The sequence below is a fragment of the Lutra lutra genome, chromosome 10 (assembly GCF_902655055.1).
Source record: "Lutra lutra chromosome 10, mLutLut1.2, whole genome shotgun sequence".
Lineage (NCBI taxonomy): Eukaryota > Metazoa > Chordata > Mammalia > Carnivora > Mustelidae > Lutra > Lutra lutra.
The window spans coordinates 98,029,319-98,047,703 of NC_062287.1; the positions used below are offsets into that span (position 1 = coordinate 98,029,319).

Genomic DNA, 18,385 nt, shown 5'->3' on the forward strand with positions numbered 1-18,385 from the left:
GAATCTCTCCATGCAAGATCCGTATCAGGAATGCTCATGCGCCCCCTGCGGCAGGAGGGAGGGATTCTCTGCGGGGGGGGGGGGGGGGGGGGGGCAATTTACCATTCCTTTCCACCCGGATTATTCGTTGGTCTCTGGACCTGCCCAGGGCTTTTCAAGTACTTGTAACTGAATCACCTGCTCCTTAACCTTCTTTAAAGAGGATTGAGCACTGCTTACCCTCTCCTGGGGCTTGGAGACCTGAGAAAGGAGGTCACAGGTCAACCCTCAAGGCAAGCAGGTGTTTGGGGGTGTTGGCCCTGATGCCAGTGCCCCTCCGCCCCGAGTCTGGGCTCTCTGAGGCCTGCTGGCTGCCTTGGGACGTTTCCTCACTCCCAAGCTGTCTTGCACCACACCTCGCTACTTACTGTTGGAAGCAAAATGCTGGAGGCTTCCAGGCTCCTCTTTTTCTGGGTCTCCCTTGTCGTGGGCCAGAAGCCAGAGAGCATTAGACATGAGCTGGACCCTGGGGGTCCCTGCTCACCAGCTCCCCATTCTAGACACAGCGGGAGAGGGGGCTTGCTGCCTCACGCTGACCTAGCAGCCAGCATGCGGCAGGATCTAGCCCGCCCCTGACCCAGCTGTGTGACCTTGGACAGATCACGTGACCTCTCCAAGACTCAGTTTCCCAGTCTATAAAAATGGGATGATATTAGACTTTGCCTCTCAAGCCTGACGTGTAATAAATGGCCAGAAAATCCAGTGTCGTGGCCTTGATTATAATCCTCATCCTCACGGGGGCCGTGACCTAGAGTTTAAGCCTCACTGAGGCATTTTTAAAAAGCCCATTTATCAGGTACAGAGGGCTTGTTACTGATTTATTCTCCTAAGAACAACCAAGGACTTCTTCCACCAGCTCTAACTCTGGGCCAGGCACCGTGTGTCATTTGTTCTGATGTCCCCAGCGCCCAGCCCCTGATGAGGTCCTCGGCAACACCCGGGAGGACAAGCGAGAAAAAGAGAGATCAGACAGGGGCACCCATATAAGATGCATTAAAAAATCGTAAAAGAGACTCTGCGCTACAGGAGAACTCACGGAGAATAACTTTAATAACTTTGCTCCTTGAGGAAGCTAACGGGGAAGAGGTCGGGGAAAGGAGAGACGCTTAAGAAGAAGGGTTCCATGTACACAAATATGATGACTTCGAACTTCCAAGGTAGCACCCTGGGTCACACTAAGCAAGGCCGACCCCTCCCTGGGGTCAGACGCCCAGGTAGCCCCCTGGAGCCGGGGCTGGAGTCCTGGTGGGAGGCGAGGAGAGGTGTGGGTAGCGGGCTTGGAGGAGGGAGTGGACGGGTGAGGCGAGGCCCGGCCCGCCGCAGTCCTGCCCCCGGCCCCTGGGAGCTTGCCTCCCTGTGTCCGGGCCAGGCGAGGGGTTAATGCTATGGCCAGCGGGGAGGCCTGGCGGGCCCAGTGGGGTCTGCGAGCCTGGGCTCAGTGGGGCGGGTGGCGCCGCTCGGCCAGGCTCCCACGGCCCAGCACCTCCCCGCTGAACTGGTAGGTGAGCTTCTTCTTGACCTTCTTGACCTCGCCTGTCTTGCCATAGTTGCGCAGGGCCCGGGCCATCTTCTGGTAGGTCATTTTCTTGCGGTTTCCCTTCTGGATGCCCCAGCGGTGTGCCAGCGCCTCCTTGTGCTTGGACGAGAACTGGAAGGTGCCCTTGTCCTTGTCCACCCACCAGATGCTGTCCTTCATGTCTCCGCTGCGGAGCAGGTCCAGCAGGAACTGGTACAGGCGGATCTTCTTCTTGCTGCCTGCAGGTGGGAGGTGGTCAGCACCCCCACACAGGCACCCACCCTCACCTCCCCCTGATGTGGGGACCCCGGGGGTGGGGAGTGGTCCCTGGGGAAGGACTGGAAGGAGGGGGTGGTCTACAGGGCCCTGGCACTCACACGCGCTCACACCCATTCACACGCAACGCAGAGAGGTATAGACGCACACGCACCCTCCCAGACTCGGTCAGAGAGATGCCTGTGCATGTCTGTACCGCACTCGTGCACGTGTGCTCATCGACATACGGACACACAGATGGTCACAGACACAGCGCACACGTGGGCAAACGTTCATACGCTCACAGATACGGACACACACTCAGCTCTGTGCCAGGACCGCTGTGGCCTTGGCTGGGGTGCCGGGACACATAATGGCCAGGGTCGGGGCCGGGGCCGGACAGCTGAGCCACCCTACCTGTTTCCCCATGCAGGAGGCCAGGCCCTGGCTCCAGGCCATCAGCCTCCCCATCAGACACCTCCAGCGGGGGGCTCTGCCTCTCGCCTTCCTCCTCATCCGAGCTAGGCTGGGCCGGGGACAGGGAAGGGTATGGGAGGCACATCCGGGGTAGGTAGGAGACCTGGAAAGACAGGGAAAGAGGGTCAAGGTCAGTGAGGCCCAGTTCCCAGCTCAGGACTGCCGGAAAGGGGTCATCCGAGCAAGAGAGGTAGGGAGGGTGGGAAGGCCAGCAAGGGTCAGAAAGATTTGGGAGAGGGCTGGGGAAGTTGGAGGTCAATCAGGTTACAGGGGTCCAGCAGGGTGAACTCCACACATGGCGTGGGTTGTGGGGGGCCAGGGGCTGCTGAAATCCAGCCTGCTGTGGGCCTCCTAGTTGGTGGCTGCATGGCCCCGGGAAAGGGTGCCCTTTCCCTATATGCACAGAGGTACTATATGGCCTGGCATTCCTGGGGTCAGATGTGGCAGAGCAGAGGGGCCTAAGGGTTGGGTAAGGGAGGGAATGCGGTTTTTAATAAGTTGGTGAGACGTGAGGGAAGGGTCAGTGGAGGTCCGCACGGGGTGGTAGATGTTAACGGAGGTCACTGATTGGGATTAAGGTGTGTGGGGCTGAGGAGGGTCAATAAAGGGGGTCAGTGGAGATGGGGAGGCCAGCGGAGGTCAGTGTCCCGTGAGATAGGGCCCGGGTCTGTGAGGGGCCCGTGGATGGGGTGGAGGGTATGGTCGGGGTTGGGAGGGCCACCGTGGTCAGGCAGATCAGTGGAGGGTGGGAATTATCGGGGCTCTGTCTGGTGTGGGGCCAGAGCCGATAAGGGGTGCAGGGTCACGAGGTCAGTCGGAGGGTCAGGAGGCAGCCGTTGGGGCTCCGGCCGCCGTTGGCGCTGTGGGGCAGGAAGCCAAGTTGAGTAAGAGCCTGTGTCAGCTTCCTGTGGAGCGCCAGCCTCACCACAGGCCGGGTCCCGCGGGACTGGCGGCCGCACGCACCTGGTGGCCGATGCCCGCGTGGGTCGGCGCCATGGGGGTGTCGAGCACGTGCATCTGCTCCAGCTCCATGTGCCGGTAGAGCTGCTGCAGCTGCGGGGGCTGCACGCTCTGTAGCTCCGTGAAGTGGTTCTCTGCGAAGCTCTCGAACTCGCTGTGCACGTGGTGCGGGTGGAAGTCCCAGTAATGGTCTGCAGGGGCGGGGGTGGCGTGCAGTGAGCCCGGGGTGTGCGGGCAGGGAGAGCTCGTGGTGACGCAGAGCACAGTCATCTGGGCTGTGGAGGGGCTGTGACCGCCCACCTGGCTGGGCTCCCCACCATCTCCCCACCCACCTCGTTAGGTACCACCCCCATTTTACAGATGAGGTCACTGAGGCTTGGCCAGGCAGTTGGAGGCCCTGGCCTGAGCTGAGACCCGGGTCCGAGGCAAAGCCTGCACTCCCAGCAACCATTCTAGCCTGCCTTCCCCGCAGTCACGAGGCCATAGGCAGAGTCTGAATCCTGGCTCTGCCATTTGCTGTCCGTGCGACCTCAGGCACGGGCACTGACCTCTTCATTCTCAGCTGTTGGCTCACTAATAAAATGGGGATCATAGTTATTGGGAGCATACAAATGAGTTCACATTTGTAAAAACTCCCAGCCCCGGAGGAGGCCCTCGGGGAATGCTGATTCCCCCTCTGCTTCTCTGGAAACCACAGAGTGGTTCCTGAGGCCACAGTCACACACATATGGTCCTGTCTCACCGTCAAGGTGTGATCGTGAAGTCACACGGCTGACGTTCCTCGCCCACCAGAACCTGTCCCGGCCCACGGCACTGCCCCTCCGAAGCCGTGCCTCTGGGCGGCTCTGTCTGTCTCCCAGCCAGGCTGCCAGGACACAGGGCTGCACTGGAAACTCCCCATAGGTGCTTTCAGAGTCTGCGGTGGGGGGGATTCGAGTTGGGGAACAGCCACGTGCCATCGGGAGCTCTGTCTTGGGACTAGGACATGATTTCGCTGAACATCTTTTCCAGGAAGAAAACAAAACAAAACAAAAACCTGCCACACGTCTGTGGAGTTCCTGGGGACAATCTGGGGTCCAAAAGAAGATGTGGTGATAAAGGGACAAGAGGGATTTTCTCATGTGACCCAAGAGGGAGTGTTCAAGATTCTAGGCCAAGGCAGCCTCTCTGGAATGCTACATGGAGACAAATACCAACCCCGTGTGTGTGTGTGTGTGTGTGTGTGTGTGTGTCTGTCTGTCTGTCTGTCTTTTTTTCTTTCACAAAAGCACATACTCATTCATTCACACACACACCAAAAATGACATGCGTTTTTTTTGGCTTTGGATGGGTTCTCAGAAGACTTGCTTCCTAATACCGCTCTGCGATGGCTTTGCTGTGTGACCCTAGAAAAGACATTGTATTTCCCCGAGCCTCCAATTCCCCAATCTAAAAGTCAAAGACCCGACTGGGTAGTTAACAGAGGTCATGTTCACACATGAAATCACCCAAATCCACAATGCAGGCAGCCCGCACTCCCACCTCTGCTAGGCCATATGGCACAGAAGAGAGAAAGTACATGATCTGGGAGTCAGGCAGAGCTGGGTTCAAATCCCGCCTCTGCCATTAGGCAGGTCACTGTACGTCTATAAGCCTCAGTTTTCTCATCTGTAACATGGGGCTAATAATGACACCTATCCCATAGTCTTGTGCAGGTTGAATGAGCTAATGTCTACAAGGTGCCTAGAGGATAACCGGGCACAAAATTCCATTCAATAAACATTACTACTACTAGGACCGCTGTGTTATTCTAAAGAACCTAGATTAGCACTTGAGCAAATGGCAGATATTTTCATTCATGTTTATCTCCTCTTCTTCCTCCCACTTCCTGCCAATCAGTCAGTGGACCACTCAAATCGGGTTTTTTTTTTTGGCGGAGCGGGGGACTAGGTGTCTCTCTCTCCCAGAGGCTAGAGTTGGGGCCTCAGCATTGCACCATGAGGACAGTGACTGGTGTTGGTCTCCCCTCACCCCCAGGGCTAAACTCAGTAGTCACTCAACAAACATTTCCCGAAGGAGTGAACAAAGGAATGAATGAATAAACCCTAGCCTCCTGAAAACTCTCTCTGACTCTCCTTCACAAAATTTTCCAAATCTGACAGGAAAACAAAACAATGTTTGATTTGTACTTTCATCTTGCAGCAAATTAACAGGACCCAGAAGCTCTCCACTCGCCTGGGAGAGTTGGCTCTGTGCTTTAGAGATGGGGCCAGCTGGGGGGCTCTGGGATTTGGTGAGCCAATCCCAGGTCCTCTTTAGGGGTAGATCTGCCCCCTGGCCCCACTCCTGACCCCTCCCATGTTCACCTTCCACACTCAGTTTGAACCGTCCAGATCTTGCCAGAGTGCCTTATCTTGCCTACCAACCCCTACCCGCAAACCCACTTCAGGTCCAGGGTTTGGAGGACCCTGCCTGTGTGCAGTGCTGCAGGTGTGGGGTGAGGGGCCTCCAGTGGTTCTCTTTCCCTCCTGCTCACCCTCTCTGTTATAGCTCTGCATGAGACCCCTGAGCTCACTCTAGTGGTCCCGGCCTAGGCCAGCATTTCCCATGGGATTCTCAGGACACCTTCATCAGAGTCACTCTGGGGGGATTGGGGCCCCACTTAGAGACCCAGGGAATCAGAAGCACCGAGAGAGGAGCTGGGAATTAGAATTTAACTGGGCTCTAAAGTGGTTCCTTTGTTCACTGAAACTCTGGAACCCTGCCCCAGGGTCCCCTGAAAGCTGCAAAGGGGACTCGAGCTACAATTAAGGTTTCAAAAGGCCCAACGGAAACCTCGCCTTTACCCTTGATTTGGGTGCTCAGGCAATTATGTAATAAACGCTGCCTGGTAGGCAGAAACGTTCTAAGCACGGGGCCCTCCGAAGGAACACAATGCAAGGAATCCTTCCTAGTGCAAAGGTCGGCAGTCCTGGGCTCTTTGGACCTCATTTCTAGACGACCGTTCACGAACACAGTGCTTTACCCCTTCACTGGGTTACCGGGGTCATCCTGCACGATGTCTCCTTAGCATGACTCTGCTCCTCAAAGGAATATGATGCCATTGGCATATCTGAAGTTTGACCCCCCTTTTCATAGCCTGGCAGGTCACCCAACACATAGTAGGCCTCAACCAATATTCAAATGATCGGTAAAAGTTAGCTTTTAACATGCATTTTTATGAACTGGGCACGATGCTGAGTACTCACACCACATTTCTCATTTAATCTCACCTTAGCTCTGACCAGGTGGCCATAGTAGTGTGACACTTCTTCTTCTTTTTTTTTTAGTATAATCTTTCTTTTTTAAAAAGATTTTATTTATTTACTTATTTGACAGAGAGAGATCATAAGCAGGCAGAGAGGCAGACCGAGAGGTGGGGGGTAAGCAGTCTCCCTGCTGAGCAGAGAGCCCAGTGTGGGGCTTGATCCCAGGACCCTGAGATCATGACCTGGGCCAAAGGCAGAGGCTTAACCCATTGAGCCACCCAGGCACCCCTAGTATAATCTTTCTTTTGCACATGAGGAAACTATGACGCAAAGAGATTAAGTCCCTTGTCCACAGGCAGGCATTGGTAAAGTCACCTGTGTCTACCTTCAGGGACTGAATTCCTACCATTACATCATACAACTTCTGAGAAAAAAGGCTGTTAATGAGAGCTATAATTAAGACCCATGGTGCCACCAGCTTTCCTGTCTGCTTTTATCTATCTCTTTGTCTACCATCGGCCATTCTCACCCATGGTTCATCATCTGTCCTCCATCCATCCATCCTTCATTATCCATCCATCACTGGTCCCTCTTCCACTCATCCATCACAATCCATCCATCCATCCATCCATCCATCATCTAGCCACCTGTTCATCACCCGACATTCCTTCCATCTGTTCCAGCCAGCCAGCAAGAACCCATTCATCTTGATCTCTCATTACCTCCCTCTAAGCCAGCTCCCAATCTGGGACCAAAGTCCTACCTACCCATCACTATTCTGACTTAGTATTTTTGGTGTCCCTAATACCTGTAAGTCACCAGGACAAAAACAAAATGATATTCCAAGCAACTCCACACATATGCAAAACTTAAGCCCTAAGTGTCATTCAGTTGACCTTATCTCCTCGGAACAGAAATCCCAGTCATAAACTCAGGGTTCCCCCTAGGGGAGCAGAAGTAGGATCAAGACAGAGAAGGATGATGAGGAATTAAGAAGACAAAGGCTGAGAAAAAAAACTTTAGGAAATCACAGACCACTGGACATGGGCTCCTGCAGCCCAGCCCCCCTGCCCATTGCTCCTGTAGGGGAACCAGAGGTCAGAGAGTGGAGCTCTAGGCTTCATATACTTGTTACTCTCCACCTTATATCCTAATTATTGAAGTTTTAGTTATTTCCCCTCTTAAAATAATAAACCTGGAAGGACTTGTGTTTCGCTGTTTCCTTAGCACCTAGGAATGTGCCTGGAGTACAACAGATGCTTTGTATATATTGATTAGATGGGTAGGTCCGTAAGAAATTGCTAGAGGGTTTGGCGGTTGAAGGGAAGGACAACTGGAGAGGTGAATGAATGCATGATTAGATGGGTGTGTGGATACACTGGGTAGAGGGTCAGCGGGAGGACAAAAGAGTACTTGGAAAGATGGAAGAATGGAGAGGCGTCATGCCTTGGAACTCTAGTTCCTTCGCCACTCCCCTCACAAAGAACAAATCCCATCACATCTGTTGCGATGGCTACTATCAAAACCCAAAAAACTAACCAGTGTTGGTGAGGATGTGGAGAAATTGGAATCCCTCTGCCCTGGGGGTGGGAAGGTAAAATAGTGCAGCCACTGTGGAAAACAATCTGGAGGTCCTCAAAAATTTAAAATAGAACCATTTTATATTATGCATATTTGGCCACAATTTAAAATAATATGAATAAACATTAAATTTTATGAGCCCTGCCTTCAAAATCTGTCCCAGATCTGTCCACTCCTTTCTGTCTCTAGGACCACCACCCTTGGCCAAGCCACTGTCATCTCTTGCCTTGATTATTCCAGGAGTCCCCTCGCAGTACTTTCTCCCTGTTCTTACTGTGGCCCCTATAGCAGCTAGAGTGATTTTTTAAAAAGTTTATTCATTGGAACCCCTGAGTATTGGAAGAAGGTACTAAAAACTTCCAGAGAGACAAAATGAAACTAAACAAGCAGAAAAACCCACAAAAACAAAAAACAAGGTTACATTCCAAAAAGAGGACATAAAAAGAGATCCGACTTCGAAGAAAAAAACTCCAATAACCAGAAGATAAATGCTTTCAAATTTCTAAGGGAAAATGTGGGTTTCAACCTAGATTTCTGTACACGGCCGACCTACTGTTAACCATGAAGACATGAGAACAAGCAAACAGCAAAACCCTACCTCCCCCACACCCTCTCTTAGGACGCTATGGCAAAAAGAGTAACAAGTCCTGTCTGCAGTACGTAGCATTCACCGTGTGCCAGGCACCTTTCTAAGGATTGGACATACAGTGACTCACTCAACCCTTGCAGCAATCCTGAAAAGTCAGTACCATTTTGAAGTTGAGACAGAGAGGTAAAACATCTTACCCTTGGTCACCCCAGAGAATAGTGGGGAGGGCAATGGGGCATGAGTCTCGGCAACCTGGCTCCAGAACGAGAACGCTACCTCCTTGTCACCCCGCCCCTTGTCCTCTTTTTCAGGCACGAGCAAGTACAGGTAATCAAAGTGTCCCATGTGGCTCAGCTGAGTAACCGTCACATGGTCCTCATACCGGAAAATGTAGATACTGAGGTCAAAAGTCACTACACGGAGAAACACAAATATTGTGTTATCTTACGTGTATGTGGAATCTTAAAAAAATATATATCCTGAGCTTATAGACAAGGAAATCAGATTTGTGGTTGCCAGAGGCTGGAGTTGGGGTTGGGCAAATTGGAGGAACGTGGTCAAAAGGGACAAATTAAAAAAAAAAAAGGGACACCCTATGGTTATAAGTACTGGGACACGACGTACAATGTGGTGCTGCAGTTAACAATGCTGTGTGGTATATTGGGAAGTTGCCAAGAGGTTGGATCCTCAACGTTCTTTCCACGAGGAGAAAATCTTTTTTTTTTTTTTTTTTTTTTATCTCTGTGAGGTGAAGGATATTAACCGAATTTACTGTGGTGCCCATTTCACACTGTCTGCGGCTGTCAGGTCATTAGGTCCTGCACCTTAACCCTACACAGTATCCTATGTCGGTTCCATCAGTAAAACTGGGAAAACATTGCTGTAGAAGCGTTTGGGAATGTGTGAAGTGTGAGTGTGTGTGTGTATGTGTTCTGAATGACTCTAATCAGAGTCTTATCTTACACAGAACAAGATGGACCATTCAGTAATATCTCAAACTGAAGATTCAAGCTAGATTCCTTGGCATTGGAATAGGAAGCCTGGGGAAATAGCTTTCCTCTGTCTCTGCTGTGCCATGTATGTCACGAAGACATGTCTATGATAAGCTTGGGTAAAAGGCAGCTACTTGTGGGACGGCGTGATGCTGCTGTTCCGTTGTGTCAGGAACAGGATATACACACGTGCATGCACGCATTGACAGACATACAAGAGGATATACACACGGAATAAAAAGTCCGAGAGGGGAGGGAGCTCGGGGAGAGGGAACTATCTTACATGATAAGTATTTTCAAGTTTTTACAATGTTTATCCTAACAATCAAAAATTGACGATTTAAAATGTATTTAGATTTTCAACACACACACACACACACACACACAGGGTGATTCAGATCATGTCATTTCTCCACTCAAACCCTGCAATGCCTTCCCATTGTTTGCAGGATAAAACCCAAACTCTGGCCTTCGGGCCCTGTGTACTGTGTCCTTGGCAGGCCCCTCCGGCTTGCCTCAGTCTCCACACCCCCCACCCCTGCCTCGGGGGCCCCCCCGGCCACTCTGGCCCTCTGTTGGAGGACTCCGCTGCTTTGCCCTTGCTGTTCTCTCTGCCTGGTACGTCTTTCTCCTCTGCATCCACTGGCCTAATCACCTCATCTACCCCCTCCTCAGAGGCCTGCCCTGACCTCCCAGTGGAAAGTAGTCGTTGGTGCTCTGCATTACATGACTTTGCCTTTCATAGGACTTAGTATTGTGTGTCTGCTTATGTGATGTTTATGGCCTCTTCCCTCTCTGGAATGTAAGCTCTCAGGAGAGCTCATCTAACTCACTTATCATGGAGTCTCTGGTGTCTAGAACAGTGCCTGGCACACAGCATCTTATCAGGAGCTGTGGGGTAGTCGGACAAATGAGGAATGAGTGGGCACATGGAAAAATGATTCGTGTTGGAAGGTCGAATGGGTGGCTGCAAGAGGGGGGGTTGATGGGTGGGCGGCTGGCTGGTTGCCTGGCACCTGGGTCGGCTGAAACTGATGCACTGGGTCTGTTGCAGACCCCTCCGGCTTCTCCCACGCCCCTAGCCGCTTCCTCTCTCCCACTTGGCGAGGTCATAAAGCTAATGTACTACGTCTTGAAAGCTCCCTGGGCCCTTGCTGGACTCAGGAGCTTGCGCATTTCATGCGTGACCTCAGTGAATCGCCACAATGTGACGAGGTAAGTGTTTCCATGCTCTCACTTCCATATATGAGGGATCGGGGCCTCTGAGAGGCTGTCATTTGCTCTAAGATCACACACTGGTGAGTGATGAAACCAGAAGCAGCCCCAGGTCCAGCCCCAGTGCCTCCAAGAGGCTGTCATTTGCTCTAAGGTCACACAATGGTGAGTGATGAAACGAGGAGCAGCCCCAAGTCCAGCCCCGGTGCCTTCTTAGTAAGTTTCAACCACCATCTGAAAACGCAGACACAGAGGACATCCAGGAACTGGTTGGAAATTGTGGGGTGTCTCTACTTTGAGTCTCCAGACAGTACCTTCCAAGAGGTATTAGGAAAGGACAGAACGGGGCACCCGGGTGGCTCAGTCCATTAAGCATCTGCCTTTGGCTCAGGTCCTGAGGTCCTGGGATCAAGCCCCGCATCAGGCTCCCTGGTCAGTGGGGAGTCTTCTTCCCCCTCTGCCTCTCCATCTACTCTCTTGCTCTCTCTCTCTCAAATAAGTAAATAAAATCTTTAAAAAAGAAAAAAGAGGGACATCTGGGTGGCTCAGTTGGTTAAGCCACTGCCTTCGGCTCAGGTCATGATTCCAGGGTCCTGGGATTGAGTCCTTCATCGGGCTCCTTGATCAGCGGGGAGCCTGCTTCTCTCTATGCCTCTGCCTGCCACTCTGCCTACTTGTGTTTTCTCTCTCTCTCTCTCTCTCTCTCTCACAGATAAATAAATAAATAAAATCTTTAAAAAAAAAAAAAAGAAAGAGAGAGAGAGAAAGAAAGAGAAAAGAAAGAATGAACAGATACCCAGATCAGCACAGATGCCCAGATTGGAAATGATAGGAGAAGGGGTGCAGGGAGTAGGGGCCGGGACACCTGGGTATGCCAGAGGAGTCTCTGAAGAAATTGGGGCATGACCAAAACAGGGTACTCAGGCATCTGATCAGGAGTCATTGCTAGAGCCCCAGCCCAGATGTAAGGGACCTGCCTGGGCACTGGGCCAGGAAAGTGCAGGTTTCCCTAAAGCACTCACTCCATCAGTCCCCGGTCTAGCTGGTTTCTAGATGTATGAACACACCCTCATATTGCACGAGGGGAAACTGAGGCTGCAACAGCCCCAAAGGAAATGCCCCCACGCCCAGTGAAAGTGAGAGGAGGTTAGGCCTGAGGGAAAAGCGTCCCTAAGCAGCCCAAGGCCAAGCTGAGTTTGCGGGGACCTGGCTGTCCTGCTGCCTGGAGCCACCAGGGGGAGCCAGTCCTTAAATCCCAAGGGACCTTCCCGGGTCCTGGCTGGCTAGGTGCAAGGGGTCACCAAGGGCTGGTGTCCAGGTCAGGGAGACCCCATCCCTGATCCTGGCTGGGGGTGCTGGGAAGACAGGTGGATGAAGGAGACTTTCTCTCTAGATTGTCCGGCTTTTCCACAGAGAGGACGCATTGCTTGCCGAATCATGAATAAGCTTTGAAGGAAGAAAAAGCAGATGTTTAAAACCTTCCTAGCCCCCAGATTTGGGGAGACGTCTTTGTGTTCCCACATGTGGACTTGAGGCTCCTCCAGCACCTACGCCCTAGACGTGGCTCCCGGGCCTGGTCTTTATAAACGTTGCCAGCCCTGTTATCCCCAGTGCCGCCGTTCACAGGATTTGGCATCCAGATGTGGGAGTCCTTCCTAATAAGGAAGGGGCCTGTGGCATCCCCGGGCAGGGCCCTCAGGTTGAGGCTGCCCTCAGGTGTGCCTGAAGGATGAAGCGACAGGTGGGGCTGGCCCCCAGGTGTGGCCTCGCCGTGGGAAACCTTTCTCTGGGGCTGCAGACACCCCGGTATCTGGCCTGCCCAGATTTCAGACTCCTGGAGAATTCCTCAGGGAAGACCTACTAACTAGGCCTTCTCCCTTTGGCTCCGGGGTGCCCCATCAATATACCAAGATCCCCTTTGGGTGGCCTCTCTGACTGCCCTGCCCAGGTCCCAGGCCCCAGGCCCCTACTGCCTGTCCCCATCAACCCTGAATGCGCTCCGGGATCGCAGCTGGGCCTTGGGATAGGCAGTGAGACTCGGACTGAGGCTCACCTGTCTCGTGCTCCATCCTCACTCCTACCCCTGCAAGCTGGGGCTCCAGCCCCTGCCGAATGAGGGGGCCCTCAGAGCCTTTCCCTCAGTGAGCTGTTCTTAAACAGGGGTGACTCTGTCCCCCAGGGGGTTATTGGGTAACAAATAACGTGTGGAGACATTTTTGGTTGTCGCCACTGGTGGCACTTCTGGCATCTGATGGGTAGAAGCCAGGGATGCCGCCGGACAGCCTACAGTGCACAGGGCAGGCCCCACGACAAAGAAATTGTCCGGCCCCAAATGTTGAGAGAGCTTGAGAACACAGCAGAGAGCGGGGGTGACACCAACGTGGAATTCACGTCGGGTGAAGGGGTGACAACACCAGAGAGGAAGAAGCGGGGTGAGGGGAGCAGGGGAGGAAAGCAGGAGAGGTCCCCCGGGACTGGAGCAGACAGACTGGGCTCCCCTGACCAGCTGTGTGACCTTGCACAAGTCGCTCCCTGAGCCTCTGCTTCCTCGTTCGTGAAAAGCCACACAGATTGGACCAGAAGGTAAACACGGATGAAGCTGACCTCGGGCCCTGGCGCACACCGGAGATGCTCAGTAAATGCAGGCTGGGGGCGTGGGGGGTGGGAGGGCCCAGTACTCACCGCTGTGGCTTTCTCCATCGCTGCTGAGATAGGGGTAGTATTCGTGTGTTTGGCGCTGGTACAGGTCCGTGTCATAGGAAACCAGGTCTTCCGATGGCTGCTGAGAGAGGAGGCTGTCAGGACTCAGGTGGTGGCGGGAAGACCCCAACCGGCTTGGCAGCCCCCCGCATGTTGGGGCCACACCACCCTCCCACACTGAGGGACTGCGTCAGGCCTACAGTCCTCTCTCTGCCTGAAACTGCGAAGAGGCCACAGCAGGGACGGGGGCCCCAGGAGAGCAGTCTTGGCTCCTGCAGAATGGGGCTGACAGGGACTCCAAAGGTCACAGGTCAAAAGAGGACCCAGGCTGAGAGGAGAGCATGACTCCCTCCACCCCCTCCCCTCACAGCGGCTCCTGAAGCCACACTCCCACTCACACCTGCACCCCCAGGTCCCCATCTCACACATGAACTCCCACGTTCACACCAACACACCTACACCTCCCAATGTACAAATATTCCCCATGACACCCACACTCCCACACATGAACTCACACTCACATGCCTGCCCACACTCACTCCACAGGTCACTCGCACCCACACACCTGTGGTCACGTGTGTACACACTGTTGTACACTCACACCATAGGCACACATGGTCCCTTGAATGAACACACATCTCCTTACACTTGCTCTCAGGCACCTTAAACACAGGCTCAGGCCCACACCCATCAAGGCCCCTCACATATCGCTTGCATGCCCACCCTCATAGCACACACACGTGTCCTCCTGCCAAGGTCTCCACAGCCTGTGCCCGGGCCCAAGGCACCCTCAGGGCCCATAACGACCGATGGCCACTCACACTCATGGGTTCTACTGTTGTCACCAGGCAGGGTTGGGGGCCATGGGCCTGCCAGAGCCTTGGTCCTCTCACTCTCCTTCCTCCATCCTCCTTCTGACACGCCCACTGGGATACTCCCTTCTCTTCCTCCCTTTCCTCCTGCCCTCACCCCTAGTTCTTCCTCCCCACCCCCACCCCGTCCTCCTCTTCCTCCCTGTCCTCCTCTTCCCTCCTCCTCCACCCTCTCACTCCTCCCTACCCTCCTCTCCCCTCCTCCTCACTCCTCCCTGTCCTCCTCGGCCCACCTCCTCCTCCACCCCCTCACTCCTCCCTGTCCTCTCCCCCTCCACCCCCTCCAGTCCTCACTCCTCCCTGTCCTGGTGCCTGCCTAGGGACAGCACACCCAGTCTTCACAGTCATCAGGCCTCTCCCCACCCCCGCAGTGTGTGCCCAGGGATTGCACAACAGTTACTCGGGCCCTCAAGGGCTTGGGTGGGGGGGCAAGGGGCCTTGGGAGCCCACCTTCCCAGGAGTAGTCCCTGAGGGGTTTGGTGCCCCCTGCCTAGCTGTGTCTGGATTTCAGGGATTGAGAGGTCAAGGGTCAGAGGCCGTGTGGCCAAGCTTCTGGGCCTGTGGCTTTAGTGAGGCAGACTTGGCTCTTCCTGGGACCACGTCCATCCCCTGCCCCCTCCCCCACCTTCTTGGTGGTGGACCAGGCAGGTGGGACAAGGCTGGGTCTGGGGCGGCTGGCTGGAGCTGTCTGTGTCTGACCAGTAAGAAGGCCAGGAAGCCAGCACCGGGTTTCCAACAGCAGGATGTCAGGCCTGGGGTGCCTCCTGGGGCTCAGAGGCCTGGCTGGGGTGGGGCGGGGGAAGGGAGCTGCCATTAGGCCGGGAAAGCTGAGTCAGGTAGGCAGGCCCTGCCAAACCCTGCCCGGCTCCCCCAGGGCTCCCCACCTCTGCTGAGTGGGGATGGGGTGGGAAAGAGAGAGGGGTCCTCTCTGAGGGGCCCAGGTCTGCAGCTGCCCGAGGCTGCAACTGTCACGGAGAGAGGGGCAGCGGTGATCGCCCGGCCTGCTGCCCTTCCCTCCAGGGCTCCCCTGGGACTCCTGCTGCTTCATGTCCAGCCCTGGTCCTTGTCCCACTCTCAGCCCCTGCCCTCGCTCCTGCCTCTACTCCACTGGCTCCTACCCTGCCGCCCTTGAGCTCAGCCCCAGATGGGCCCAGCTCTGGCCCCAACCTCCCTTCCCAGCTCCCTGGCCAGTGCCCCAGCGCAACTGCCGTCCTAGTCTCCACTCCATTTCTTGCTGTCGTCCAGCCCCTGGGGACCTGCCGGCCCCAGGCCCAGACCCTTCGGTCAACAACCCTGTCCCCTGTGCCAGGCCCCAGACCAGGCACTGGGGACCCAAACATAAATAAGCCTCTGTCTCCAGGAGCACCCAGACCATGGGCTGAGACCTCTGGCCTATTGCCTCCTGCTCTCAAGCCTTCACCGTCCAGGGACCAGCTTCCCCCCCACACCAGTCACCTCAGCCCCTCCACCGCCACCACTCCGCCACCGTCCTCACCATCCTCAGCCCAGCACCCTGCCCAGGAGCTCAGCCTGCCACCCAAGCCCCATCTATAAATAACCGTTCAGGCCCCACCGATCACAGCCCCACCATGGGCCCAGCCCTCAGCCCGCCGGGGCGCGCTCAAAGAAGCCAATGGCCCCCTCGCTGGGTCTCAGGCCAGGAGCTCCCGGGAGGAAACACCAACTTCCCACTGATAGCGAGCCTGGGAGGGCAGCTGGCTGGTTGGTGGCCTGGTGGGCAGCGGACGGTCGTCTGAGGGCCGCGGGTCTGGCTAGTAGAGGAGTCCCGGTACTCACAGGGGGGACGAGGGGAAACCCTTCCATTTTGCACGCCTGTAACATCCAGCCGAGCTCCGAGCCGGTCAGGTCCCCTGCCTCAGTGGGGGCCAGTGCGGAGCCCCTCAGGATGGGGCGCCCCGTCAGGGGCTGGACGGACTCAGGGCGGGCGCAGGGCTCGGGCCTGCCCCCTGAGCTACAGGAGCCCTGGGTGAGCCCCCTCCCTTGACATTGCAGGGCCAGCGCAAGTTCCTGATTTTATCGAAGGGCCTGCCACTGGGAGATAGTCCCCTTGGGGTGACATCACCGCCCCAGCCCGTTTGCATAAATCTCTTGCGCTACATACAGGAAGTCTCAGGCCGGCTGGGGCAGGTGGTGCTCAGAGGGCTGGCCTGAGAGGCCATGGGGGCCAGGCCCCCTGCCCAGAGGAAGCTGGAACTGTGAGGGGCGGTCTTGGAGGCTGGGGTGGAAGAGAAAGAGGGGGACGGAGGAAGCCTAGCCCTACCACAGGGAGGACAATGCTGCCCCCAGGCCCTGCTGAGGCCCCCTAACCCCACAGATGCCCACTGCTCTTGAGATCCCCATGTGGCCAACAGTCAGTTGCTTGGGATCAGAGCCGGTAGCTTCTTCAAGTCAGAAGCGGGGTGCCTTCTCCAGGCCTTCACTTTCTGGGCTCAGCCTGGCTGGCTGAGAGCTCTGATCTAGCAGAGTCCCAGGCCTGGCTCTTCTGGGACCTGGATCCTCAACACGTATGTTCTGTGCAGCCTGGGGCTCAGCACAGGCTGCTTTCCCCCTCCCTCGGAGCCTCCCTGCCACCACAGGGTGTCCTGGGTTCCTACACCCTCCCCTCCCAGTTTCACAAGAACCCCTGGTTCTTCCAAATCCCTAGCGGCTCTATTCCCTACTCAGATTTCCCAGTTTCCCCACCCCTTAACGATACCTGAGAATCAATCTAGTCTTCCTGGTTTACAAACCTTTCTTGTGGGTACATCCATTCATTTTCCTACCCATTATTTACCCATCCATCTCCTCACCCGTCAAGCCAACCAGACATTCATTTCTTTATTGGTTTATTTAGCCCTCCATTCCTTCATCCATTTATCGGTTAGCCCATTCATCCATCCACCTATTGCTCATCTACTTGTCCATCTAGCCATTGATATGCTCATATATTAGCCCATCCACCTGTTATTGATCTATCACTTTATATCTTCATCTGCTTATCTGCTGTATATCCAGCTCTCGATCTGTTCATCCATTGGCTCATCCATCCACCCACCCATCCATCCACCCACCCACCCATCCACGCACCCATCCATCTATCTACCCACTCACCATCCATCCATCCACCCACCCACCCACCCATCCACCCATCCATCTATCTACCCACTCACCATCCATCCCTCCACCCACCCATCCATTCACCCACCCACCCATTCACCCACCCATCCATCTACTTACCTGCCCATCCATCCATCCACCCATCCATCCTTCTACCCACTCACCACCTATCCATCCACCCACCCATCCATCCACCCACCCATCCATCCACTTACCCATCCATCCACCCACCCACCCACCCATCCATCTACCCACTTACCATCCATCTATCCACCCACCCATCCATCCACCCACCCATTCATCCACTTACGCATCCATCCACCCACCCACCCACCCACCCATCCACCCATCCATCTATCTACCCACTCACCATCCATCCATCTACCCACTCACCCATCCACCTATCCATCCATCCATCCCTCCATCCATCCACCTACCCCATCCACCCATCCACTCATCCATCCATCTATGCATCCTACCAATAACTGAGCTTCAGGCTCTATGCCTGTTGGGAAAATAGATAAGTATTGGACAAGATCCTTGCCCTCAGAGAGCTCCTGATCTAGTCTGGAAGACAGGGATGAATAGAGACTTTTTTAAAAAGATTTTTATTTATTTATTTGACACACACAGAGAGAGAGAAAGCACACAAGAAGGGGGACCTGCACACAGAGGGACCTGCACGCAGAGGGAGAGGGAGAAGCAGGCTCCCCGCCGAGCAGGGAGCCCAATGTGGCACTCCATCCCAGGATCCCAGGACCATGACCCGAGCTGAAGGCCAACACCCAACTGACTGAGCCCCCCAGGAGCCCCAATTAGAGACATTTTTTAAAAAATATTTATTT

At 54.7% G+C, this 18,385-nt stretch overlaps 1 protein-coding gene across 3 annotated transcripts; it reads right to left on the reverse strand.

Annotated features, from left to right (window-relative positions):
- Positions 1-1,071: 1,071 nt before the first annotated feature.
- On the reverse strand, positions 1,072-16,461 carry SPI1 (Spi-1 proto-oncogene). 3 transcript variants are annotated; one of them, XM_047691895.1, is made up of 5 exons: positions 16,221-16,461; positions 13,534-13,630; positions 3,251-3,438; positions 2,228-2,390; positions 1,072-1,794 (listed from the first exon to the last, which is right to left on the reverse strand). In XM_047691895.1, exons 1-5 carry the CDS (start codon positions 16,263-16,265, stop codon positions 1,475-1,477), a joined length of 813 nt encoding a protein of 270 aa, XP_047547851.1. In that variant the 5' UTR covers positions 16,266-16,461; the 3' UTR covers positions 1,072-1,474. The 3 variants fall into 3 exon arrangements, with proteins under 3 accessions (XP_047547851.1, XP_047547850.1, XP_047547852.1); XM_047691894.1 differs by having other exon boundaries at positions 13,534-13,633; XM_047691896.1 differs by lacking the exon at positions 16,221-16,461 and adding an exon at positions 14,373-14,480.
- Positions 16,462-18,385: the final 1,924 nt, after the last annotated feature.